General features: G+C 40.4%; 1 protein-coding gene and 20 non-coding genes across 21 annotated transcripts in view; all 21 read right to left on the bottom strand.

Annotated features, from left to right (window-relative positions):
• The window catches only part of LOC137408854 (trifunctional purine biosynthetic protein adenosine-3-like), a 139,341-nt gene that overhangs the window by 95,505 nt on the left and 17,121 nt on the right, over positions 1 to 26,715 (bottom strand). The window contains exons 8-9 of the mRNA XM_068095438.1: positions 26,228 to 26,429; positions 23,244 to 23,442 (exon numbers count right to left, since the gene is read on the bottom strand). Of these exons, the coding sequence (XP_067951539.1) occupies positions 23,244 to 23,442; positions 26,228 to 26,429 (401 nt within the window). The remainder of the gene's footprint in view (positions 1 to 23,243; positions 23,443 to 26,227; positions 26,430 to 26,715) is intronic.
• Positions 349 to 421, bottom strand: Trnaa-agc (transfer RNA alanine (anticodon AGC)). Its single transcript has one exon. It is a non-coding gene; the product is annotated as a tRNA-Ala (tRNA).
• Positions 1,627 to 1,699, bottom strand: Trnaa-agc (transfer RNA alanine (anticodon AGC)). The gene has a single exon. It is a non-coding gene; the product is annotated as a tRNA-Ala (tRNA).
• Trnaa-agc (transfer RNA alanine (anticodon AGC)) lies at positions 2,586 to 2,658 on the bottom strand. The gene has a single exon. It is a non-coding gene; the product is annotated as a tRNA-Ala (tRNA).
• Positions 3,544 to 3,616, bottom strand: Trnaa-agc (transfer RNA alanine (anticodon AGC)). Its single transcript has one exon. It is a non-coding gene; the product is annotated as a tRNA-Ala (tRNA).
• On the bottom strand, positions 5,461 to 5,533 carry Trnaa-ugc (transfer RNA alanine (anticodon UGC)). Its single transcript has one exon. It is a non-coding gene; the product is annotated as a tRNA-Ala (tRNA).
• On the bottom strand, positions 6,739 to 6,811 carry Trnaa-agc (transfer RNA alanine (anticodon AGC)). The gene has a single exon. It is a non-coding gene; the product is annotated as a tRNA-Ala (tRNA).
• Trnaa-agc (transfer RNA alanine (anticodon AGC)) lies at positions 7,696 to 7,768 on the bottom strand. Its single transcript has one exon. It is a non-coding gene; the product is annotated as a tRNA-Ala (tRNA).
• Positions 8,654 to 8,726, bottom strand: Trnaa-agc (transfer RNA alanine (anticodon AGC)). The gene has a single exon. It is a non-coding gene; the product is annotated as a tRNA-Ala (tRNA).
• On the bottom strand, positions 9,932 to 10,004 carry Trnaa-agc (transfer RNA alanine (anticodon AGC)). The gene has a single exon. It is a non-coding gene; the product is annotated as a tRNA-Ala (tRNA).
• Trnaa-agc (transfer RNA alanine (anticodon AGC)) lies at positions 10,891 to 10,963 on the bottom strand. The gene has a single exon. It is a non-coding gene; the product is annotated as a tRNA-Ala (tRNA).
• Trnaa-agc (transfer RNA alanine (anticodon AGC)) lies at positions 11,849 to 11,921 on the bottom strand. Its single transcript has one exon. It is a non-coding gene; the product is annotated as a tRNA-Ala (tRNA).
• On the bottom strand, positions 12,809 to 12,881 carry Trnaa-ugc (transfer RNA alanine (anticodon UGC)). Its single transcript has one exon. It is a non-coding gene; the product is annotated as a tRNA-Ala (tRNA).
• Trnaa-agc (transfer RNA alanine (anticodon AGC)) lies at positions 13,765 to 13,837 on the bottom strand. The gene has a single exon. It is a non-coding gene; the product is annotated as a tRNA-Ala (tRNA).
• Positions 14,723 to 14,795, bottom strand: Trnaa-agc (transfer RNA alanine (anticodon AGC)). The gene has a single exon. It is a non-coding gene; the product is annotated as a tRNA-Ala (tRNA).
• On the bottom strand, positions 15,681 to 15,753 carry Trnaa-agc (transfer RNA alanine (anticodon AGC)). The gene has a single exon. It is a non-coding gene; the product is annotated as a tRNA-Ala (tRNA).
• On the bottom strand, positions 16,641 to 16,713 carry Trnaa-ugc (transfer RNA alanine (anticodon UGC)). The gene has a single exon. It is a non-coding gene; the product is annotated as a tRNA-Ala (tRNA).
• Trnaa-ugc (transfer RNA alanine (anticodon UGC)) lies at positions 17,281 to 17,353 on the bottom strand. The gene has a single exon. It is a non-coding gene; the product is annotated as a tRNA-Ala (tRNA).
• On the bottom strand, positions 17,921 to 17,993 carry Trnaa-ugc (transfer RNA alanine (anticodon UGC)). The gene has a single exon. It is a non-coding gene; the product is annotated as a tRNA-Ala (tRNA).
• On the bottom strand, positions 18,561 to 18,633 carry Trnaa-ugc (transfer RNA alanine (anticodon UGC)). The gene has a single exon. It is a non-coding gene; the product is annotated as a tRNA-Ala (tRNA).
• Trnaa-ugc (transfer RNA alanine (anticodon UGC)) lies at positions 20,854 to 20,926 on the bottom strand. The gene has a single exon. It is a non-coding gene; the product is annotated as a tRNA-Ala (tRNA).

The following is a 26,715-nucleotide window of genomic DNA, read 5'->3' as shown; positions in this document are numbered from 1 at the left end:
TCGATAGTGACAGGAAGATCTCAAAAAAACTGAAAGTGCCGGGTATCGATCCCGGTGCCTCTAACATGCAAAGCGAGCGCTCTACCACTTGAGCTACACCCCCTTATGGCCATGCATTGATGAAACTATTTGATTCATGAAATGTCCGTAGGTAAACTTTAAAACAGAATCGCAATTAGATGAGTAGAGTTCTTAATATGTCTTGAAAACGGGAGCACCATAAGACTTACATCTGCAAATTTCAATTTTTTGTTGATGCTGATGTATACAATTTTGTCAATCGTCATGATTGATGACAGTGCTGGGCTTGATTGATGTATCGATAGGGACAAGAGATCCCGAAAAAATTGGAAGTGCCGGGTATCGATCCCGGTGCCTCTCACATGCTAAGCGAGCGCTCTACCACTTGAGCTACACCCCCTTATGGCTATGCATTGATGAAATTATTTGATTCAAGAAATGTCCATAGGTAAACTTTAAAACAGAATCGCAATTAGATGAGTAGTGTTCCTAATATGTCTTGAAAACGGGAGCACCATGCGACTTACATCATCAAATTTCGGCTTTTTGTTGATACTGAAGTATAAATTTTTGTCAATCGTCATGATTGATGACAGTGCTGGGCTCGACTGATGTAACGTCAGTGACAGGAAAAAAACACGAGATAATTGGAAGTGGCGGGCAATGATACCGGTGCCTCTCACAAGCTAAGCGAGCGCTCTAACACTTGAGCTACACCCCCTTATGGCTATGGCATTGATGAAATTATTTGATTCAAGAAATGTCCGTAAGTAAACTTTAAAACAGAATCGCAAATAAATGAGTAGTGTTCCTAATATGTCTTGAAAACAGGAGCAGCACGCGACTTACTTCTGCAAATTTCGGCTTTTTGTTGATGTTGAAGCAAGCATTGTTGTCAATCGTCATGATTGATGACAGTGCAGGGCTGGATTGATGCATCGATAGTGACAGGAAGATCTCAAAAAAACTGAAGGTGCCGGGTATCGATCCCGGTGCCTCTCACATGCAAAGCGAGCGCTCTACCACTTGAGCTACACCCCTTATGGCTATGGCATCGATGAAATTATTTGATTCAAGAAATGTCCGTAAGTAAACTTTAAAACAGAATCGCAAATAAATGAGTAGTGTTCCTAATATGTCTTGAAAACAGGAGCAGCACGCGACTTACTTCTGCAAATTTCGGCTTTTTGTTGATGTTGAAGCAAGCATTGTTGTCAATCGTCATGATTGATGACAGTGCAGGGCTGGATTGATGCATCGATAGTGACAGGAAGATCTCAAAAAAACTGAAAGTGCCGGGTATCGATCCCGGTGCCTCTAACATGCAAAGCGAGCGCTCTACCACTTGAGCTACACCCCCTTATGGCCATGCATTGATGAAACTATTTGATTCATGAAATGTCCGTAGGTAAACTTTAAAACAGAATCGCAATTAGATGAGTAGAGTTCTTAATATGTCTTGAAAACGGGAGCACCATAAGACTTACATCTGCAAATTTCAATTTTTTGTTGATGCTGATGTATACAATTTTGTCAATCGTCATGATTGATGACAGTGCTGGGCTTGATTGATGTATCGATAGGGACAAGAGATCCCGAAAAAATTGGAAGTGCCGGGTATCGATCCCGGTGCCTCTCACATGCTAAGCGAGCGCTCTACCACTTGAGCTACACCCCCTTATGGCTATCCATTGATGAAATTATTTGATTCAAGAAATGTCCGTAGGTAAACTTTAAAACAGAATCGCAATTAGATGAGTAGTGTTCCTAATATGTCTTGAAAACGGGAGCACCATGCGACTTACATCATCAAATTTCGGCTTTTTGTTGATACTGAAGTATAAATTTTTGTCAATCGTCATGATTGATGACAGTGCTGGGCTCGACTGATGTAACGTCAGTGACAGGAAAAAAACACGAGATAATTGGAAGTGGCGGGCAATGATACCGGTGCCTCTCACAAGCTAAGCGAGCGCTCTAACACTTGAGCTACACCCCCTTATGGCTATGGCATTGATGAAATTATTTGATTCAAGAAATGTCCGTAAGTAAACTTTAAAACAGAATCGCAAATAAATGAGTAGTGTTCCTAATATGTCTTGAAAACAGGAGCAGCACGCGACTTACTTCTGCAAATTTCGGCTTTTTGTTGATGTTGAAGCAAGCATTGTTGTCAATCGTCATGATTGATGACAGTGCAGGGCTGGATTGATGCATCGATAGTGACAAGAGATCCCGAAAAAATTGGAAGTGCCGGGTATCGATCCCGGTGCCTCTCACATGCTAAGCGAGCGCTCCACCACTTGAGCTACACCCCCTTATGGCTATGGCATTGATGAAATTATTTGATTCAAGAAATGTCCATAAGTAAACTTTAAAACAGAATCGCAATTAGATGAGTAGAGCTCTTAATATGTCTTGAAAACGGGAGCACCATAAGACTTACATCTGCAAATTTCGGCTTTTTGTTGATGCTGATGTATACAATTTTGTCAATCGTCATGATTGATGACAGTGCTGGGCTTGATTGATGTATCGATAGTGACAAGAGATCCCGAAAAAATTGGAAGTGCCGGGTATCGATCCCGGTGCCTCTCACATGCTAAGCGAGCGCTCTACCACTTGAGCTACACCCCCTTATGGCTATGCATTGATGAAATTATTTGATTCAAGAAATGTCCGTAGGTAAACTTTAAAACAGAATCGCAATTAGATGAGTAGTGTTCCTAATATGTCTTGAAAACGGGAGCACCATGCGACTTACATCATCAAATTTCGGCTTTTTGTTGATACTGAAGTATAAATTTTTGTCAATCGTCATGATTGATGACAGTGCTGGGCTCGACTGATGTAACGTCAGTGACAGGAAAAAAACACGAGAAAATTGGAAGTGGCGGGCAATGATACCGGTGCCTCTCACAAGCTAAGCGAGCGCTCTACCACTTGAGCTACACCCCTTATGGCTATGGCATCGATGAAATTATTTGATTCAAGAAATGTCCGTAAGTAAACTTTAAAACAGAATCGCAAATAAATGAGTAGTGTTCCTAATATGTCTTGAAAACAGGAGCAGCACGCGACTTACTTCTGCAAATTTCGGCTTTTTGTTGATGTTGAAGCAAGCATTGTTGTCAATCGTCATGATTGATGACAGTGCAGGGCTGGATTGATGCATCGATAGTGACAGGAAGATCTCAAAAAAACTGAAAGTGCCGGGTATCGATCCCGGTGCCTCTAACATGCAAAGCGAGCGCTCTACCACTTGAGCTACACCCCCTTATGGCCATGCATTGATGAAACTATTTGATTCATGAAATGTCCGTAGGTAAACTTTAAAACAGAATCGCAATTAGATGAGTAGAGTTCTTAATATGTCTTGAAAACGGGAGCACCATAAGACTTACATCTGCAAATTTCGGCTTTTTGTTGATGCTGATGTATACAATTTTGTCAATCGTCATGATTGATGACAGTGCTGGGCTTGATTGATGTATCGATAGGGACAAGAGATCCCGAAAAAATTGGAAGTGCCGGGTATCGATCCCGGTGCCTCTCACATGCTAAGCGAGCGCTCTACCACTTGAGCTACACCCCCTTATGGCTATGCATTGATGAAATTATTTGATTCAAGAAATGTCCGTAGGTAAACTTTAAAACAGAATCGCAATTAGATGAGTAGTGTTCCTAATATGTCTTGAAAACGGGAGCACCATGCGACTTACATCATCAAATTTCGGCTTTTTGTTGATACTGAAGTATAAATTTTTGTCAATCGTCATGATTGATGACAGTGCTGGGCTCGACTGATGTAACGTCAGTGACAGGAAAAAAACACGAGATAATTGGAAGTGGCGGGCAATGATACCGGTGCCTCTCACAAGCTAAGCGAGCGCTCTAACACTTGAGCTACACCCCCTTATGGCTATGGCATTGATGAAATTATTTGATTCAAGAAATGTCCGTAAGTAAACTTTAAAACAGAATCGCAAATAAATGAGTAGTGTTCCTAATATGTCTTGAAAACAGGAGCAGCACGCGACTTACTTCTGCAAATTTCGGCTTTTTGTTGATGTTGAAGCAAGCATTGTTGTCAATCGTCATGATTGATGACAGTGCAGGGCTGGATTGATGCATCGATAGTGACAAGAGATCCCGAAAAAATTGGAAGTGCCGGGTATCGATCCCGGTGCCTCTCACATGCTAAGCGAGCGCTCCACCACTTGAGCTACACCCCCTTATTGCTATGGCATTGATGAAATTATTTGATTCAAGAAATGTCCATAAGTAAACTTTAAAACAGAATCGCAATTAGATGAGTAGAGCTCTTAATATGTCTTGAAAACGGGAGCACCATAAGACTTACATCTGCAAATTTCGGCTTTTTGTTGATGCTGATGTATACAATTTTGTCAATCGTCATGATTGATGACAGTGCTGGGCTTGATTGATGTATCGATAGTGACAAGAGATCCCGAAAAAATTGGAAGTGCCGGGTATCGATGCCGGTGCCTCTCACATGCTAAGCGAGCGCTCTACCACTTGAGCTACACCCCCTTATGGCTATGCATTGATGAAATTATTTGATTCAAGAAATGTCCGTAGGTAAACTTTAAAACAGAATCGCAATTAGATGAGTAGTGTTCCTAATATGTCTTGAAAACGGGAGCACCATGCGACTTACATCATCAAATTTCGGCTTTTTGTTGATACTGAAGTATAAATTTTTGTCAATCGTCATGATTGATGACAGTGCTGGGCTCGACTGATGTAACGTCAGTGACAGGAAAAAAACACGAGAAAATTGGAAGTGGCGGGCAATGATACCGGTGCCTCTCACAAGCTAAGCGAGCGCTCTACCACTTGAGCTACACCCCTTATGGCTATGGCATCGATGAAATTATTTGATTCAAGAAATGTCCGTAAGTAAACTTTAAAACAGAATCGCAAATAAATGAGTAGTGTTCCTAATATGTCTTGAAAACAGGAGCAGCACGCGACTTACTTCTGCAAATTTCGGCTTTTTGTTGATGTTGAAGCAAGCATTGTTGTCAATCGTCATGATTGATGACAGTGCAGGGCTGGATTGATGCATCGATAGTGACAGGAAGATCTCAAAAAAACTGAAAGTGCCGGGTATCGATCCCGGTGCCTCTAACATGCAAAGCGAGCGCTCTACCACTTGAGCTACACCCCCTTATGGCCATGCATTGATGAAACTATTTGATTCATGAAATGTCCGTAGGTAAACTTTAAAACAGAATCGCAATTAGATGAGTAGAGTTCTTAATATGTCTTGAAAACGGGAGCACCATAAGACTTACATCTGCAAATTTCAATTTTTTGTTGATGCTGATGTATACAATTTTGTCAATCGTCATGATTGATGACAGTGCTGGGCTTGATTGATGTATCGATAGGGACAAGAGATCCCGAAAAAATTGGAAGTGCCGGGTATCGATCCCGGTGCCTCTCACATGCAAAGCGAGCGCTCTACCACTTGAGCTACACCCCCTTATGGCTATGCATTGATGAAATTATTTGATTCAAGAAATGTCCGTAGGTAAACTTTAAAACAGAATCGCAATTAGATGAGTAGTGTTCCTAATATGTCTTGAAAACGGGAGCACCATGCGACTTACATCATCAAATTTCGGCTTTTTGTTGATACTGAAGTATAAATTTTTGTCAATCGTCATGATTGATGACAGTGCTGGGCTCGACTGATGTAACGTCAGTGACAGGAAAAAAACACGAGATAATTGGAAGTGGCGGGCAATGATACCGGTGCCTCTCACAAGCTAAGCGAGCGCTCTAACACTTGAGCTACACCCCCTTATGGCTATGGCATTGATGAAATTATTTGATTCAAGAAATGTCCGTAAGTAAACTTTAAAACAGAATCGCAAATAAATGAGTAGTGTTCCTAATATGTCTTGAAAACAGGAGCAGCACGCGACTTACTTCTGCAAATTTCGGCTTTTTGTTGATGTTGAAGCAAGCATTGTTGTCAATCGTCATGATTGATGACAGTGCAGGGCTGGATTGATGCATCGATAGTGACAGGAAGATCTCAAAAAAACTGAAGGTGCCGGGTATCGATCCCGGTGCCTCTCACATGCAAAGCGAGCGCTCTACCACTTGAGCTACACCCCTTATGGCTATGGCATCGATGAAATTATTTGATTCAAGAAATGTCCGTAAGTAAACTTTAAAACAGAATCGCAAATAAATGAGTAGTGTTCCTAATATGTCTTGAAAACAGGAGCAGCACGCGACTTACTTCTGCAAATTTCGGCTTTTTGTTGATGTTGAAGCAAGCATTGTTGTCAATCGTCATGATTGATGACAGTGCAGGGCTGGATTGATGCATCGATAGTGACAGGAAGATCTCAAAAAAACTGAAAGTGCCGGGTATCGATCCCGGTGCCTCTAACATGCAAAGCGAGCGCTCTACCACTTGAGCTACACCCCCTTATGGCCATGCATTGATGAAACTATTTGATTCATGAAATGTCCGTAGGTAAACTTTAAAACAGAATCGCAATTAGATGAGTAGAGTTCTTAATATGTCTTGAAAACGGGAGCACCATAAGACTTACATCTGCAAATTTCAATTTTTTGTTGATGCTGATGTATACAATTTTGTCAATCGTCATGATTGATGACAGTGCTGGGCTTGATTGATGTATCGATAGGGACAAGAGATCCCGAAAAAATTGGAAGTGCCGGGTATCGATCCCGGTGCCTCTCACATGCTAAGCGAGCGCTCTACCACTTGAGCTACACCCCCTTATGGCTATCCATTGATGAAATTATTTGATTCAAGAAATGTCCGTAGGTAAACTTTAAAACAGAATCGCAATTAGATGAGTAGTGTTCCTAATATGTCTTGAAAACGGGAGCACCATGCGACTTACATCTGCAAATTTCGGCTTTTTGTTGATACTGAAGTATAAATTTTTGTCAATCGTCATGATTGATGACAGTGCTGGGCTCGACTGATGTAACGTCAGTGACAGGAAAAAAACACGAGATAATTGGAAGTGGCGGGCAATGATACCGGTGCCTCTCACAAGCTAAGCGAGCGCTCTAACACTTGAGCTACACCCCCTTATGGCTATGGCATTGATGAAATTATTTGATTCAAGAAATGTCCGTAAGTAAACTTTAAAACAGAATCGCAAATAAATGAGTAGTGTTCCTAATGTCTTGAAAACAGGAGCAGCACGCGACTTACTTCTGCAAATTTCGGCTTTTTGTTGATGTTGAAGCAAGCATTGTTGTCAATCGTCATGATTGATGACAGTGCAGGGCTGGATTGATGCATCGATAGTGACAAGAGATCCCGAAAAAATTGGAAGTGCCGGGTATCGATCCCGGTGCCTCTCACATGCTAAGCGAGCGCTCCACCACTTGAGCTACACCCCCTTATGGCTATGGCATTGATGAAATTATTTGATTCAAGAAATGTCCATAAGTAAACTTTAAAACAGAATCGCAATTAGATGAGTAGAGCTCTTAATATGTCTTGAAAACGGGAGCACCATAAGACTTACATCTGCAAATTTCGGCTTTTTGTTGATGCTGATGTATACAATTTTGTCAATCGTCATGATTGATGACAGTGCTGGGCTTGATTGATGTATCGATAGTGACAAGAGATCCCGAAAAAATTGGAAGTGCCGGGTATCGATCCCGGTGCCTCTCACATGCTAAGCGAGCGCTCTACCACTTGAGCTACACCCCCTTATGGCTATGCATTGATGAAATTATTTGATTCAAGAAATGTCCGTAGGTAAACTTTAAAACAGAATCGCAATTAGATGAGTAGTGTTCCTAATATGTCTTGAAAACGGGAGCACCATGCGACTTACATCATCAAATTTCGGCTTTTTGTTGATACTGAAGTATAAATTTTTGTCAATCGTCATGATTGATGACAGTGCTGGGCTCGACTGATGTAACGTCAGTGACAGGAAAAAAACACGAGAAAATTGGAAGTGGCGGGCAATGATACCGGTGCCTCTCACAAGCTAAGCGAGCGCTCTACCACTTGAGCTACACCCCTTATGGCTATGGCATCGATGAAATTATTTGATTCAAGAAATGTCCGTAAGTAAACTTTAAAACAGAATCGCAAATAAATGAGTAGTGTTCCTAATATGTCTTGAAAACAGGAGCAGCACGCGACTTACTTCTGCAAATTTCGGCTTTTTGTTGATGTTGAAGCAAGCATTGTTGTCAATCGTCATGATTGATGACAGTGCAGGGCTGGATTGATGCATCGATAGTGACAGGAAGATCTCAAAAAAACTGAAAGTGCCGGGTATCGATCTCGGTGCCTCTAACATGCAAAGCGAGCGCTCTACCACTTGAGCTACACCCCCTTATGGCCATGCATTGATGAAACTATTTGATTCATGAAATGTCCGTAGGTAAACTTTAAAACAGAATCGCAAATAGATGAGTGGAGTTCTTAATATGTCTTGAAAACGGGAGCACCATAAGACTTACATCTGCAAATTTCAATTTTTTGTTGATGCTGATGTATACAATTTTGTCAATCGTCATGATTGATGACAGTGCTGGGCTTGATTGATGTATCGATAGGGACAAGAGATCCCGAAAAAATTGGAAGTGCCGGGTATCGATCCCGGTGCCTCTCACATGCTAAGCGAGCGCTCTACCACTTGAGCTACACCCCCTTATGGCTATGCATTGATGAAATTATTTGATTCAAGAAATGTCCATAGGTAAACTTTAAAACAGAATCGCAATTAGATGAGTAGTGTTCCTAATATGTCTTGAAAACGGGAGCACCATGCGACTTACATCATCAAATTTCGGCTTTTTGTTGATACTGAAGTATAAATTTTTGTCAATCGTCATGATTGATGACAGTGCTGGGCTCGACTGATGTAACGTCAGTGACAGGAAAAAAACACGAGATAATTGGAAGTGGCGGGCATAGATACCGGTGCCTCTCACAAGCTAAGCGAGCGCTCTAACACTTGAGCTACACCCCCTTATGGCTATGGCATTGATGAAATTATTTGATTCAAGAAATGTCCGTAAGTAAACTTTAAAACAGAATCGCAAATAAATGAGTAGTGTTCCTAATATGTCTTGAAAACAGGAGCAGCACGCGACTTACTTCTGCAAATTTCGGCTTTTTGTTGATGTTGAAGCAAGCATTGTTGTCAATCGTCATGATTGATGACAGTGCAGGGCTGGATTGATGCATCGATAGTGACAGGAAGATCTCAAAAAAACTGAAGGTGCCGGGTATCGATCCCGGTGCCTCTCACATGCAAAGCGAGCGCTCTACCACTTGAGCTACACCCCTTATGGCTATGGCATCGATGAAATTATTTGATTCAAGAAATGTCCGTAAGTAAACTTTAAAACAGAATCGCAAATAAATGAGTAGTGTTCCTAATATGTCTTGAAAACAGGAGCAGCACGCGACTTACTTCTGCAAATTTCGGCTTTTTGTTGATGTTGAAGCAAGCATTGTTGTCAATCGTCATGATTGATGACAGTGCAGGGCTGGATTGATGCATCGATAGTGACAGGAAGATCTCAAAAAAACTGAAAGTGCCGGGTATCGATCTCGGTGCCTCTAACATGCAAAGCGAGCGCTCTACCACTTGAGCTACACCCCCTTATGGCCATGCATTGATGAAACTATTTGATTCATGAAATGTCCGTAGGTAAACTTTAAAACAGAATCGCAATTAGATGAGTAGAGTTCTTAATATGTCTTGAAAACGGGAGCACCATAAGACTTACATCTGCAAATTTCAATTTTTTGTTGATGCTGATGTATACAATTTTGTCAATCGTCATGATTGATGACAGTGCTGGGCTTGATTGATGTATCGATAGGGACAAGAGATCCCGAAAAAATTGGAAGTGCCGGGTATCGATCCCGGTGCCTCTCACATGCTAAGCGAGCGCTCTACCACTTGAGCTACACCCCCTTATGGCTATCCATTGATGAAATTATTTGATTCAAGAAATGTCCGTAGGTAAACTTTAAAACAGAATCGCAATTAGATGAGTAGTGTTCCTAATATGTCTTGAAAACGGGAGCACCATGCGACTTACATCATCAAATTTCGGCTTTTTGTTGATACTGAAGTATAAATTTTTGTCAATCGTCATGATTGATGACAGTGCTGGGCTCGACTGATGTAACGTCAGTGACAGGAAAAAAACACGAGATAATTGGAAGTGGCGGGCAATGATACCGGTGCCTCTCACAAGCTAAGCGAGCGCTCTAACACTTGAGCTACACCCCCTTATGGCTATGGCATTGATGAAATTATTTGATTCAAGAAATGTCCGTAAGTAAACTTTAAAACAGAATCGCAAATAAATGAGTAGTGTTCCTAATATGTCTTGAAAACAGGAGCAGCACGCGACTTACTTCTGCAAATTTCGGCTTTTTGTTGATGTTGAAGCAAGCATTGTTGTCAATCGTCATGATTGATGACAGTGCAGGGCTGGATTGATGCATCGATAGTGACAAGAGATCCCGAAAAAATTGGAAGTGCCGGGTATCGATCCCGGTGCCTCTCACATGCTAAGCGAGCGCTCCACCACTTGAGCTACACCCCCTTATGGCTATGGCATTGATGAAATTATTTGATTCAAGAAATGTCCATAAGTAAACTTTAAAACAGAATCGCAATTAGATGAGTAGAGCTCTTAATATGTCTTGAAAACGGGAGCACCATAAGACTTACATCTGCAAATTTCGGCTTTTTGTTGATGCTGATGTATACAATTTTGTCAATCGTCATGATTGATGACAGTGCTGGGCTTGATTGATGTATCGATAGTGACAAGAGATCCCGAAAAAATTGGAAGTGCCGGGTATCGATCCCGGTGCCTCTCACATGCTAAGCGAGCGCTCTACCACTTGAGCTACACCCCCTTATGGCTATGCATTGATGAAATTATTTGATTCAAGAAATGTCCGTAGGTAAACTTTAAAACAGAATCGCAATTAGATGAGTAGTGTTCCTAATATGTCTTGAAAACGGGAGCACCATGCGACTTACATCATCAAATTTCGGCTTTTTGTTGATACTGAAGTATAAATTTTTGTCAATCGTCATGATTGATGACAGTGCTGGGCTCGACTGATGTAACGTCAGTGACAGGAAAAAAACACGAGAAAATTGGAAGTGGCGGGCAATGATACCGGTGCCTCTCACAAGCTAAGCGAGCGCTCTACCACTTGAGCTACACCCCTTATGGCTATGGCATCGATGAAATTATTTGATTCAAGAAATGTCCGTAAGTAAACTTTAAAACAGAATCGCAAATAAATGAGTAGTGTTCCTAATATGTCTTGAAAACAGGAGCAGCACGCGACTTACTTCTGCAAATTTCGGCTTTTTGTTGATGTTGAAGCAAGCATTGTTGTCAATCGTCATGATTGATGACAGTGCAGGGCTGGATTGATGCATCGATAGTGACAGGAAGATCTCAAAAAAACTGAAAGTGCCGGGTATCGATCCCGGTGCCTCTAACATGCAAAGCGAGCGCTCTACCACTTGAGCTACACCCCCTTATGGCCATGCATTGATGAAACTATTTGATTCATGAAATGTCCGTAGGTAAACTTTAAAACAGAATCGCAATTAGATGAGTAGAGTTCTTAATATGTCTTGAAAACGGGAGCACCATAAGACTTACATCTGCAAATTTCAATTTTTTGTTGATGCTGATGTATACAATTTTGTCAATCGTCATGATTGATGACAGTGCTGGGCTTGATTGATGTATCGATAGGGACAAGAGATCCCGAAAAAATTGGAAGTGCCGGGTATCGATCCCGGTGCCTCTCACATGCTAAGCGAGCGCTCTACCACTTGAGCTACACCCCCTTATGGCTATGCATTGATGAAATTATTTGATTCAAGAAATGTCCATAGGTAAACTTTAAAACAGAATCGCAATTAGATGAGTAGTGTTCCTAATATGTCTTGAAAACGGGAGCACCATGCGACTTACATCATCAAATTTCGGCTTTTTGTTGATACTGAAGTATAAATTTTTGTCAATCGTCATGATTGATGACAGTGCTGGGCTCGACTGATGTAACGTCAGTGACAGGAAAAAAACACGAGATAATTGGAAGTGGCGGGCAATGATACCGGTGCCTCTCACAAGCTAAGCGAGCGCTCTAACACTTGAGCTACACACCCTTATGGCTATGGCATTGATGAAATTATTTGATTCAAGAAATGTCCGTAAGTAAACTTTAAAACAGAATCGCAAATAAATGAGTAGTGTTCCTAATATGTCTTGAAAACAGGAGCAGCACGCGACTTACTTCTGAAAATTTCGGCTTTTTGTTGATGTTGAAGCAAGCATTGTTGTCAATCGTCATGATTGATGACAGTGCAGGGCTGGATTGATGCATCGATAGTGACAGGAAGATCTCAAAAAAACTGAAGGTGCCGGGTATCGATCCCGGTGCCTCTCACATGCAAAGCGAGCGCTCTACCACTTGAGCTACACCCCTTATGGCTATGGCATCGATGAAATTATTTGATTCAAGAAATGTCCGTAAGTAAACTTTAAAACAGAATCGCAAATAAATGAGTAGTGTTCCTAATATGTCTTGAAAACAGGAGCAGCACGCGACTTACTTCTGCAAATTTCGGCTTTTTGTTGATGTTGAAGCAAGCATTGTTGTCAATCGTCATGATTGATGACAGTGCAGGGCTGGATTGATGCATCGATAGTGACAGGAAGATCTCAAAAAAACTGAAGGTGCCGGGTATCGATCCCGGTGCCTCTCACATGCAAAGCGAGCGCTCTACCACTTGAGCTACACCCCCTTATGGCCATGCATTGATGAAATTATTTGATTCAAGAAATGTCCGTAAATAAACTTTAAAACAGAATCGCAAATAAATGAGTAGTGTTCCTAATATGTCTTGAAAACAGGAGCAGCACGCGACTTACTTCTGCAAATTTCGGCTTTTTGTTGATGTTGAAGCAAGCATTGTTGTCAATCGTCATGATTGATGACAGTGCAGGGCTGGATTGATGCATCGATAGTGACAGGAAGATCTCAAAAAAACTGAAGGTGCCGGGTATCGATCCCGGTGCCTCTCACATGCAAAGCGAGCGCTCTACCACTTGAGCTACACCCCTTATGGCTATGGCATCGATGAAATTATTTGATTCAAGAAATGTCCGTAAGTAAACTTTAAAACAGAATCGCAAATAAATGAGTAGTGTTCCTAATATGTCTTGAAAACAGGAGCAGCACGCGACTTACTTCTGCAAATTTCGGCTTTTTGTTGATGTTGAAGCAAGCATTGTTGTCAATCGTCATGATTGATGACAGTGCAGGGCTGGATTGATGCATCGATAGTGACAGGAAGATCTCAAAAAAACTGAAAGTGCCGGGTATCGATCCCGGTGCCTCTAACATGCAAAGCGAGCGCTCTACCACTTGAGCTACACCCCCTTATGGCCATGCATTGATGAAACTATTTGATTCATGAAATGTCCGTAGGTAAACTTTAAAACAGAATCGCAATTAGATGAGTAGAGTTCTTAATATGTCTTGAAAACGGGAGCACCATAAGACTTACATCTGCAAATTTCAATTTTTTGTTGATGCTGATGTATACAATTTTGTCAATCGTCATGATTGATGACAGTGCTGGGCTTGATTGATGTATCGATAGGGACAAGAGATCCCGAAAAAATTGGAAGTGCCGGGTATCGATCCCGGTGCCTCTCACATGCTAAGCGAGCGCTCTACCACTTGAGCTACACCCCCTTATGGCTATCCATTGATGAAATTATTTGATTCAAGAAATGTCCGTAGGTAAACTTTAAAACAGAATCGCAATTAGATGAGTAGTGTTCCTAATATGTCTTGAAAACGGGAGCACCATGCGACTTACATCATCAAATTTCGGCTTTTTGTTGATACTGAAGTATAAATTTTTGTCAATCGTCATGATTGATGACAGTGCTGGGCTCGACTGATGTAACGTCAGTGACAGGAAAAAAACACGAGATAATTGGAAGTGGCGGGCAATGATACCGGTGCCTCTCACAAGCTAAGCGAGCGCTCTAACACTTGAGCTACACCCCCTTATGGCTATGGCATTGATGAAATTATTTGATTCAAGAAATGTCCGTAAGTAAACTTTAAAACAGAATCGCAAATAAATGAGTAGTGTTCCTAATATGTCTTGAAAACAGGAGCAGCACGCGACTTACTTCTGCAAATTTCGGCTTTTTGTTGATGTTGAAGCAAGCATTGTTGTCAATCGTCATGATTGATGACAGTGCAGGGCTGGATTGATGCATCGATAGTGACAAGAGATCCCGAAAAAATTGGAAGTGCCGGGTATCAATCCCGGTGCCTCTAACATGCAAAGCGAGCGCTCTACCACTTGAGCTACACCCCCTTATGGCTATGCATTGATGAAATTATTTGATTCAAGAAATGTCCATAAGTAAACTTTAAAACAGAATCGCAATTAGATGAGTAGAGCTCTTAATATGTCTTGAAAACGGGAGCACCATAAGACTTACATCTGCAAATTTCGGCTTTTTGTTGATGCTGATGTATACAATTTTGTCAATCGTCATGATTGATGACAGTGCTGGGCTTGATTGATGTATCGATAGTGACAAGAGATCCCGAAAAAATTGGAAGTGCCGGGTATCGATCCCGGTGCCTCTCACATGCTAAGCGAGCGCTCTACCACTTGAGCTACACCCCCTTATGGCTATGCATTGATGAAATTATTTGATTCAAGAAATGTCCGTAGGTAAACTTTAAAACAGAATCGCAATTAGATGAGTAGTGTTCCTAATATGTCTTGAAAACGGGAGCACCATGCGACTTACATCATCAAATTTCGGCTTTTTGTTGATACTGAAGTATAAATTTTTGTCAATCGTCATGATTGATGACAGTGCTGGGCTCGACTGATGTAACGTCAGTGACAGGAAAAAAACACGAGAAAATTGGAAGTGGCGGGCAATGATACCGGTGCCTCTCACAAGCTAAGCGAGCGCTCTACCACTTGAGCTACACCCCTTATGGCTATGGCATCGATGAAATTATTTGATTCAAGAAATGTCCGTAAGTAAACTTTAAAACAGAATCGCAAATAAATGAGTAGTGTTCCTAATATGTCTTGAAAACAGGAGCAGCACGCGACTTACTTCTGCAAATTTCGGCTTTTTGTTGATGTTGAAGCAAGCATTGTTGTCAATCGTCATGATTGATGACAGTGCAGGGCTGGATTGATGCATCGATAGTGACAGGAAGATCTCAAAAAAACTGAAAGTGCCGGGTATCGATCCCGGTGCCTCTAACATGCAAAGCGAGCGCTCTACCACTTGAGCTACACCCCCTTATGGCCATGCATTGATGAAACTATTTGATTCATGAAATGTCCATAGGTAAACTTTAAAACAGAATCGCAATTAGATGAGTAGAGTTCTTAATATGTCTTGAAAACGGGAGCACCATAAGACTTACATCTGCAAATTTCAATTTTTTGTTGATGCTGATGTATACAATTTTGTCAATCGTCATGATTGATGACAGTGCTGGGCTTGATTGATGTATCGATAGGGACAAGAGATCCCGAAAAAATTGGAAGTGCCGGGTATCGATCCCGGTGCCTCTCACATGCTAAGCGAGCGCTCTACCACTTGAGCTACACCCCCTTATGGCTATGCATTGATGAAATTATTTGATTCAAGAAATGTCCATAGGTAAACTTTAAAACAGAATCGCAATTAGATGAGTAGTGTTCCTAATATGTCTTGAAAACGGGAGCACCATGCGACTTACATCATCAAATTTCGGCTTTTTGTTGATACTGAAGTATAAATTTTTGTCAATCGTCATGATTGATGACAGTGCTGGGCTCGACTGATGTAACGTCAGTGACAGGAAAAAAACACGAGATAATTGGAAGTGGCGGGCAATGATACCGGTGCCTCTCACAAGCTAAGCGAGCGCTCTAACACTTGAGCTACACCCCCTTATGGCTATGGCATTGATGAAATTATTTGATTCAAGAAATGTCCGTAAGTAAACTTTAAAACAGAATCGCAAATAAATGAGTAGTGTTCCTAATATGTCTTGAAAACAGGAGCAGCACGCGACTTACTTCTGCAAATTTCGGCTTTTTGTTGATGTTGAAGCAAGCATTGTTGTCAATCGTCATGATTGATGACAGTGCAGGGCTGGATTGATGCATCGATAGTGACAGGAAGATCTCAAAAAAACTGAAGGTGCCGGGTATCGATCCCGGTGCCTCTCACATGCAAAGCGAGCGCTCTACCACTTGAGCTACACCCCTTATGGCTATGGCATCGATGAAATTATTTGATTCAAGAAATGTCCGTAAGTAAACTTTAAAACAGAATCGCAAATAAATGAGTAGTGTTCCTAATATGTCTTGAAAACAGGAGCAGCACGCGACTTACTTCTGCAAATTTCGGCTTTTTGTTGATGTTGAAGCAAGCATTGTTGTCAATCGTCATGATTGATGACAGTGCAGGGCTGGATTGATGCATCGATAGTGACAGGAAGATCTCAAAAAAACTGAAGGTGCCGGGTATCGATCCCGGTGCCTCTCACATGCAAAGCGAGCGCTCTACCACTTGAGCTACACCCCCTTATGGCCATGCATTGATGAAATTATTTGATTCATGAAATGTCCGTAGGTAAACTTTAAAACAGAATCGCAATTAGATGAGTAGAGTTCTTAATATGTCTTGAAAACGGGAGCACCATGCGACTTACATCTGCAAATTTCGGCTTTTTGTTGATGCTGAAATATACAATTTTGTCAATCGTCATGATTGATGACAGTGCTGGGCTCGACTGATGTAACGTCAGTGGCAGGAAAAAAACACGAGAAAATTGGAAGTGGCGGGCATCGATACCGGTGCCTCTCACAAGCTAAGCGAGCGCTCTACCACTTGAGCTACACACCCTTATGGCTATGCATTGATGAAATTATTTGACTAAAGAAATGTCCGTAAGTAAACTTTAAAACAGAATCGCAAATAGATGAGTAGAGTTCTTAATATGTCTTGAAAACGGGAGCACCATGCGATTTACATCTGCAAATTTCGGCTTTTTGTTGATGTTGAAGCAAGCATTGTTGTCGATCGTCATGATTGATGACAGTGCAGGGCTGGATGGATGCATCGATAGTGACAAGAAGATCTCAAAAAAATTGGAAGTGCCGGGTATCGATCCCGGTGCCTCTCACATGCAAAGCGAGCGCTCTACCACTTGAGCTACACCCCCTTATGGCTATGCATTGATGAAATTATTTGATTCATGAAATGTCCGTAGGTAAACTTTAAAACAGAATCGCAATAAAATGAGTAGAGTTCCTAATATGTGTTGAAAACGGGAGCACCATGCGACTAACAACTGCAACTTTCGGCTTTTTGTTGATGCTGAAGTATACATTTTTGTCAATCGTCATGATTGATGACAGTGCTGGGCTCGACTGATGTAACGTCAGTGGCAGGAAAAAAACACGAGAAAATTGGAAGTGGCGGGCATCGATACCGGTGCCTCTCACAAGCTAAGCGAGCGCTCTACCACTTGAGCTACACACCCTTATGGCTATGCATTGATGAAATTATTTGACTAAAGAAATGTCCGTAAGTAAACTTTAAAACAGAATCGCAAATAGATGAGTAGAGTTCTTAATATGTCTTGAAAACGGGAGCACCATGCGATTTACATCTGCAAATTTCGGCTTTTTGTTGATGTTGAAGCAAGCATTGTTGTCGATCGTCATGATTGATGACAGTGCAGGGCTGGATGGATGCATCGATAGTGACAAGAAGATCTCAAAAAAATTGGAAGTGCCGGGTATCGATCCCGGTGCCTCTCACATGCAAAGCGAGCGCTCTACCACTTGAGCTACACCCCCTTATGGCTATGCATTGATGAAATTATTTGATTCATGAAATGTCCGTAGGTAAACTTTAAAACAGAATCGCAATAAAATGAGTAGAGTTCCTAATATGTGTTGAAAACGGGAGCACCATGCGACTAACAACTGCAACTTTCGGCTTTTTGTTGATGCTGAAGTATACATTTTTGTCAATCGTCATGATTGATGACAGTGCTGGGCTCGACTGATGTAACGTCAGTGGCAGGAAAAAAACACGAGAAAATTGGAAGTGGCGGGCATCGATACCGGTGCCTCTCACAAGCTAAGCGAGCGCTCTACCACTTGAGCTACACACCCTTATGGCTATGCATTGATGAAATTATTTGACTAAAGAAATGTCCGTAAGTAAACTTTAAAACAGAATCGCGAATAGATGAGTAGAGTTCTTAATATGTCTTGAAAACGGGAGCACCATGCGATTTACATCTGCAAATTTCGGCTTTTTGTTGATGTTGAAGCAAGCATTGTTGTCGATCGTCATGATTGATGACAGTGCAGGGCTGGATGGATGCATCGATAGTGACAAGAAGATCTCAAAAAAATTGGAAGTGCCGGGTATCGATCCCGGTGCCTCTCACATGCAAAGCGAGCGCTCTACCACTTGAGCTACACCCCCTTATGGCTATGCATTGATGAAATTATTTGATTCATGAAATGTCCGTAAGTAAACTTTAAAACAGAATCGCAATAAAATGAGTAGAGTTCCTAATATGTCTTGAAAACGGGAGCACCATAAGACTCACATCTGCAATTTTCATTTTTTTGTTGATGCTGATGTATACAATTTTGTCAATCGTCATGATTGATGACAGTGCTGGGCTTGATTGATGTATCGATAGTGACAAGAGATCCCGAAAAAATTGAAAGTGCCGGGTATCGATCCCGGTGCCTCTCACATGCTAAGCAAGCGCTCTACCACTTGAGCTACACCCCTTTATGGCTATGGCATTGATGAAGTTATTTGATTCAAGAAATGTCCGTAAGTAAACTTTAAAACAGAATCGCAATAAGATGAGTAGAGTTCCTAATATGTCTTGAAAACGGGAGCACCATGCGACTTACATCTGCAAATTTCGGCATTTTGTTGATGCTGAAGTATACATTTCTGTCAATCGTCATGATTGATGACAGTGCTGGGCTCGACTGATGTATCGACAGTGACAGGAAAAAAACACGAAAAAACTGGAATTGCCGGGCGTCGATCCCGGTGCCTCTCACATGCGAAGCGAGCGCTCTACCACTTGAGCTACACCCCCTTATGGCTATGGCATTGATGAAATTATTTGATTCAAGAAATGTCCGTAAGCAAACTTTAAAACAGAATCGCAATTAGATGAGTAGAGTTTCTAAAATGTCTTGAAAACGGGAGCACCTTGCGACTAACATCTGCAAATTTCGGCTTTTTGTTGATGCTGAAGTATACATTTCTGTCCATCGTCATGATTGATGACAGTGCTGGGCTTGAATGATGTATCGATAGTGACAAAAAGATCCCAATAAAAATTGGAAGTGCCGGGTATCAATCCCGGTGCCTCTCACTTGCTAAGCGAGCGCTCTACCACTTGAGCTACACACCCTTATGGCTATGCATTGATGAAATTATTTGATTCAAGAAATGTCCGTAAGTAAACTTTAAAACAGAATCGCAAATAGATGAGTAGTGTTCCTAATATGTCTTGAAAACGGGAGCACCATGCGACTTACATCATCAAACTTCGGCTTTTTGTTGATGCTGAAGTATACATTTTTGTCAATCGTCATGATTGATGACAGTGCTGGGCTCGACTGATGTAACGTCAGTGACAGGAAAAAAACACGAGAAAATTGGAAGTGGTGGGCATCGATACCGGTGCCTCTCACAAGCTAAGCGAGCGCTCTACCACTTGAGCTACACCCCCTTATGGCTATGACATTGATGAAATTATTTGATTCAAGAAATGTCCGTAAGTAAAAGTAAAACTTCTGTAAAACTCTGTAAAAGTAAGTAAAAGTCTGTAAAATTTTAAAACAGAATCGCAATAAGATGAGTAGAGTTCCTAATAGATCTTGAAAACGGGAGCACCATGCGACTAACATCTGCAAATTTCGGCTTTTTGTTGATGCTGAAGTATACATTTCTGTCAATCGTCATGATTGATGACAGTGCTGGGCTTGAATGATGTATCGATAGTGACAAAAAGATCCCAATAAAAATTGGAAGTGCCGGGTATCGATCCTGGTGCCTCTCACATGCTAAGCGAGCGCTCTACCACTTGAGCTACACACCCTTATGGCTATGCATTGATGAAATTATTTGATTCAAGAAATGTCCGTAAGTAAACTTTAAAACAGAATCGCAAATAGATGAGTAGTGTTCCTAATATGTCTTGAAAACGGGAGCACCATGCGACTTACATCATCAAATTTCGGCTTTTTGTTGATGCTGAAGTATACATTTTTGTCAATCGTCATGATTGATGACAGTGCTGGGCTCGACTGATGTAACGTCAGTGACAGGAAAAAAACACGAGAAAATTGGAAGTGGCGGGCAATGATACCGGTGCCTCTCACAAGCTAAGCGAGCGCTCTACCACTTGAGCTACACCCCCTTACGGCTATGGTATTGATGAAATTATTTGATTCATGAAATGTCCGTAGGTAAACTTTAAAACAGAATCGCAATAAAATGAGTAGAGTTCCTCATATGTGTTGAAAACGGGAGCACTATGCGACTAACAACTGCAACTTTCGGCTTTTTGTTGATGCTGAAGTATACATTTTTGTCAATCGTCATGATTGATGACAGTGCTGGGCTTGATTGATGTGTCGATGGTGACAAGAAGATCCCGAAAAAATATGGAGATGCCGGGTATCGATCCCAGTGCCTCTCACATGCAAAGCGAGCGCTCTACCACTTGAGCTACACCCCCTTATGGCTATGGCATTGATGAAATAATTTGATTCAAGAAATGTCCGTAAGTAAACTTAAAAACAGAATCGCAATTAGATGAGTAGAGTTCCTAATATGTCTTGAAAACGAGAGCACCATGCGACTTACATCTGCAAATTTCGGCATTTTGTTGATGCTGAAGTATACATTTTTGTCAATCGTCATGATTGATGACAGTGCTGGGCTCAACTGATGTATCGACAGTGACAGGAAAAAAACACGAAAAAATTGGAAGTGCCGGGCATCGATCCCGGTGCCTCTCACATGCTAAGCGAGCACTCTACCACTTGAGCTACACCCCCTTATGGCTATGGCATTGATGAAATAATTTGATTCAAGAAATGTCCGTAAGTAAACTTTTAAACAGAATTGCAATTAGATGAGTAGAGTTCCTAATATGTCTTGAAAACGGGAGCAACATGCTACTTACATCTGCAAATTTCGGTTTTTTGTTGATGCTGAAGTATACATTTTTGTCAATCGTCATGATTGATGACATTGCTGGGCTCGACTGATGTATCGCTGTACGTCATTGATGAAAATCTTCATACCCAACAAATGTCCGTAAGTAAGCTTTAAAACAAATTGGATTTTATATGAGTAAAGTTCCTAATATGCGTGGTAAACGGGAGCACCATGTGACCTACCATTGCAAATGTTGAATTCCTGTTGATCTTGAAGCAAGCATTGTTGTCATTCGTCATGATTGATGACAAGTGCTGGCCTTGATTGATTTATCGAGAGTGACATGAAAAAAAAGACCTGGAGGTGCGGAGCATCGATCCCGGTGCCTCTCATATGCTAAGCGAGTGCTCTACCACTTGAGCGACACCCCCTTATGGTTATGGCATTGATGAAATTATTTGATTCAAGAAATGTCCGTAAGTAAACTTTAAAACAGAATCGCAATTAGATGAGTGGAGTTTCGGGCATCGATACCGGTGCCTCTCACATGCTAAGCGAGCGCTCTACCACTTGAGCTACACACACCCTTATGGCTATCTCATTGACGAAATTATTCAAAATCAAAAAATGACCGCAAGTAAGCAGTAAAACAAAACTGCAACTACATTAGTAGAGTTCCTAATACGTGCGGTAAACGGGAGCACCATGTGACCTACCATTGCAAATGTTGACTTCCTGTTAGTGTTGAAGCAAGCATTGTTGTCATTCATCATGATTGATGACAGTGCTGGCCTTGATTGATTTATCGAGAGTGACACAAAAAAAAAGACCTGGAGGTGCCGGGCGTCGATCCCGGTGCCTCTCACATGCGAAGCGAGCGCTCCCCCACTTGAGCTACACCTCCTTACGGCTATCTTATGGATGAAATTATTCAAAGACAACAAATGTCCGTAAGTAAGCCTTAAAACAAAATTGCAATAAGATGAAGAGTTTCTAATATGTTTGGTGAACGGGAGCAGGGAGCACCTGGATAAATAGACACTCCCCCAACTCGGGAGCGTAACACATTCTGAATGGTTATTTGCTAAGGACTTTCATCATCAGTTTTATGTTCATTATTTTGTATGGCATGTTTCAAGATTATTTGTATACATTATCTAAAGATTAATTAAGTATATTTAAGGCTTGTATTATAAGTATATTGGTTTGTAATGCATTTAAAGAACGGTAAATAATAACAAAACATGCTCTATAAAGATGTATGCACACTAGATGAGTAAAATAGATGCTACTGCATTTTTCAAGTGTTGCTGCATGGCGAATACGGTAGCCGTGTAATTATTTGGAAAAGATTGATATCAGCGGAGGCAAGCTACAGTACTCTGAAGCTGGTGCGCAATACAAAATCTAACTTACGGCATTTCTGTAGGAACATTTTTGACATAGGCACAACACCATTCGCATCTACCTTTTATCTTTACGAATAATTGTTGACATTCAAACAACACCATACGTTGTCACAGTTGTTTGTAACACTAATGTTCGTAGGTAGCGTCTGTGCTCCGACATACGAAACAAGTCATATGACAGACACTGAGATTTATATACATGTATAAAGATTATTGAAAATGAGTGAAAGTGGCTATTTCATAGAAATTATTCTCACATTTGTATGGCCAGTTTTGCCATAAAGAGCGATATACCTGGTGCACCTATAATATCAGCCTGTGTTCCAACATCTGTATGCACAATTAAATCACGAACATATCACCCTCAGTTTTGGTCATTTATTTTTTCTGGCTAATCTAAAATTAACATTGTTTGGCGGCATGATTGACACTACCCTAAGCAATGTGCATGTGTAGTTGAGTTAACCTTAGCTAAACACTCACCGACTAAGGCACATCCAGCCATCTTGCATGCTTCCGCAATGCCAACAATGACCTCCTCAGCAACACTCACATCAAGTCGACCGGTAGCAAAGTAGTCGAGGAAGAATAGAGGTTGAGCGCCATGACAGAGAATATCATTGACACACATGGCTACCAGGTCTTGCCCGACTGTACGGTAAGAGTTATTTTGAAGAGCTACCTGCGGTCAGAAAATTCAATGTTAGCAATGCCTTTTTAGCAATGCTATGTCACATTCTGTTGAACTATCTACAATTGTAGATATCAGTGCAGAGGCCAAGAATCAGATGCTGACTAAAAATGTTAAATGCAGTTAAATGTAGCTTCTAGACTGGCCAGTTAACTAAAACGACAATCACGCCAAAATTTTAAAGATCTAATTTCAAAGTATTGATATTTTTTTATCGTTTCCTTTTTTGTTGTTTAAGGTTATTTTACTACTAGGATGTTTCAAGAGTAAAATGGCAAAACTTGATAGCAGTTAAAACAATCAGAAGAAAATGATGTCTATTATCACAATGATGCTCACACAGCGATCTCACTGAGCAAAAGTATGAGAGAGATTTGAGTTTTATGTATTTCACCTGTTTAATTCATATTTATTTTTTTAATTTTCAATGAATATTTCTACTGAATCTGGTAAAGCTGCCTCAAGTATCAGCGACGCAGTACTGTACTCAATTTCCGCGCCCCAAACTTATTAGAACTCCTTATAAACCCCTTTGTTAATTGTATGAAACATTAAAAAAATTAAAAATAAAACACTTTATTCAATCCAAATGTTCAAGCAATGTACACAGTTGCTGTATACAGTGCACCCCAGGATACGACCCTGATATATGGTTTTTTAATCTTACAAAGTGGAACATGATGATTTTTTCATTTCACCATACAAATCTTATTTCACCAAACGAATTCAAAAACATTTCCGCCCGAGTTCAAAATTGGCAGTCGGTGTGCTTATTACGCAATAATAACAAAGACACCAAAAAGACGGTAATATTTTCTCTATAAAACTTGTGGCAAAGTTAGAGTTGCCATCTCTTCAAACAGAGGGTCAGTGATCAAACAACTTCTCTTGACCTGCTAACAAAAGTCCATTTCATTACAAAAACAGCATTGTTCGGGCTTTGTTGCCGAATAATCTTGAACATTTTTTTAAAGGGATCGGCTAAATTATTTTATATGTATTTATATATATAAATATATTTATATATATATATGTATATGCTCCCTTACTTCGGTTTGGTTGAGCACTCTGTGAGAGGTGCGGCACTATTAGCCTTTGTGCAAAGCTCATCAATTTTGTGATTTGAGCACTCTGGTGCCAGCACATTGACTTTCTTAAAGTCTGCGAGGCAACTTAGTTGTTTTGTGGCAGGAAGTCAACTCTCATTGGTAATGGGATTTGTGTCCCTTGCCTAAGCTCTGAGCTGCACTGATGAGGCTTCAATAGCCGAAACAGTACTGTCTGTAGCATGAGCATATATTATGTATATATATATATATATATATATATATATATATACATATATATATATATTTGTATCCGAAACAGTACTGTCTGTGGCATGAGTATATATATATATATATATATATATATATATATATATATTACGTATATATATATTACGTACATACAAAATATATATACGTAATATATGTATACATAATATATATACATATATATAGATATATATATATATATTATTATATTATTCAATTGTAATTAATACTTTAATTTACAAAAAGAGTTATTGAGAAATTTGTGCAGCTACCAATTTTTTAAATAACATTTGCAACGTGTCATGAACTCTATCATGTAAAGTGCCATGTACTGACTCAGCAACTTGACCAAATCACTTCGTGTAGTACAAGTTCTGCCACGGCTTACAATCTCCTTAACGCAAAATATTTTTGGCAAACGACGTGAAATTTTATAAATACTTGTATCTGACATAGAAATGTCATACAGTTCTGAAAACACATTAGCTTGTAGAGAAGTTGATGCGCGAGCAGTTCTCCGTCCCATATTGTGACTCTAGTGTCAAAATAACATGAAACAGGGCATTAACCCTTTTACGGGCAAGGCGACGTTTTGGTCGCTTTGCGATACTACCGCCAATGGGCAGAGCAACATTTTGGTCGCGACAGTAACATAGTTTTTATTGGGTTTCGTGGTTAGCTGAATGTCGTTTTTTGTTTACCTTTTTGACCAATAGCAACCTATGATATATTGATTTTGGTTAGCTTCCAAAATCAACTTTTCATTCACACAAAACGATCGTTTTAAGCAGTGATAAATAAATAAAATTTGCAAAAAAATTAGAAAATTTTTGTAAATAATTTTTCAACTTTTTTATTCTTGGTTCTACTTTAGCCTTTATTTACTGAAAGCTTTGAGAGTTTGAATTTAGTTTATCGACATGGCAACTTCTAAGAGAACTCCATGAAATAATTCTGATAGAGCAAGTACTAGTACCAGCGTTGCTAAGAGAATCACAGCTGACAGTGACTTTTTAAACTTAGTAGATATATTTAGTTTATTCATATATACATATGGACACATACATGTATACATATGCATGTTTATACATAGATATATTTACATCATAACATACAAAAGAGTGTATAAACCTTTTAAAAGCAATTGATTTTCCGGTAAATCAATTCGCCCAGGAGTTTGATATATTCCTGAAAATTCGCCTGCAAAAGGGTTAAGTCTTCCTGGTAGTGATGGGAAAAGGATATAGGCAAAACTTTCTGCTTGAATTAAAGCAAAAAATGCCAGCAAAAAATAAACAATCATCTTCAGGCAAAGTCTTGGAAAAATCTATGAAGTTGTAACTCGAGTCTGTACCTACGGCAATACTCATCAGGAGTTTAGTGCCCACACCAATACTGATCGGGAGTTTAGTGCCCACGCCAATACTCACAGGTAGTTTAGTGCTGGTTCCAATACTCACCAAGAGTTTAGTGCCCACGCCATCTGTACCAGAGACAAGGAGAGGATCTTTAAACTTAGTGAGTTGAAGGTCAAACACTGAACCAAACATTCCTAAGCTACCGACACATCCAGGTACTTCTGTCTTCTTACAGGCTGGTTTAATAGAATTGACAAGCTTGTTTCCAGCTTCAATATTCACTCCAGCTTTTGCATACGACAGACTGCAAAGAAAAGCTATGGCTTACTCTGGAAGGATAACTCTCATTAGTTAATGACAAAACAATACTAGTGTTGAGTTCTATGATATGACAGGGATTTATTGCTTACCTCAATTTGCTGTTATTGACCATTTAAAATTTAATTACCTTCAGAAATCTCAAAATCGAAAGCTGAACTTAATTGGCTAATAGACATACAGTTGACCCTCATTAAAACAGACACCATTAGGCTAGATATTAGATAAGTCCAACAAATTTGGGCATAGCAGATGCAATAAAAGTTCAATTA

This window comes from Watersipora subatra, chromosome 11 (assembly GCF_963576615.1).
Source record: "Watersipora subatra chromosome 11, tzWatSuba1.1, whole genome shotgun sequence".
Taxonomy (NCBI): Eukaryota; Metazoa; Bryozoa; class Gymnolaemata; order Cheilostomatida; family Watersiporidae; genus Watersipora; species Watersipora subatra.
The sequence above is the reverse complement of the archived record's forward strand: the minus strand, read 5'-3'. Positions and strand labels throughout refer to the sequence as shown.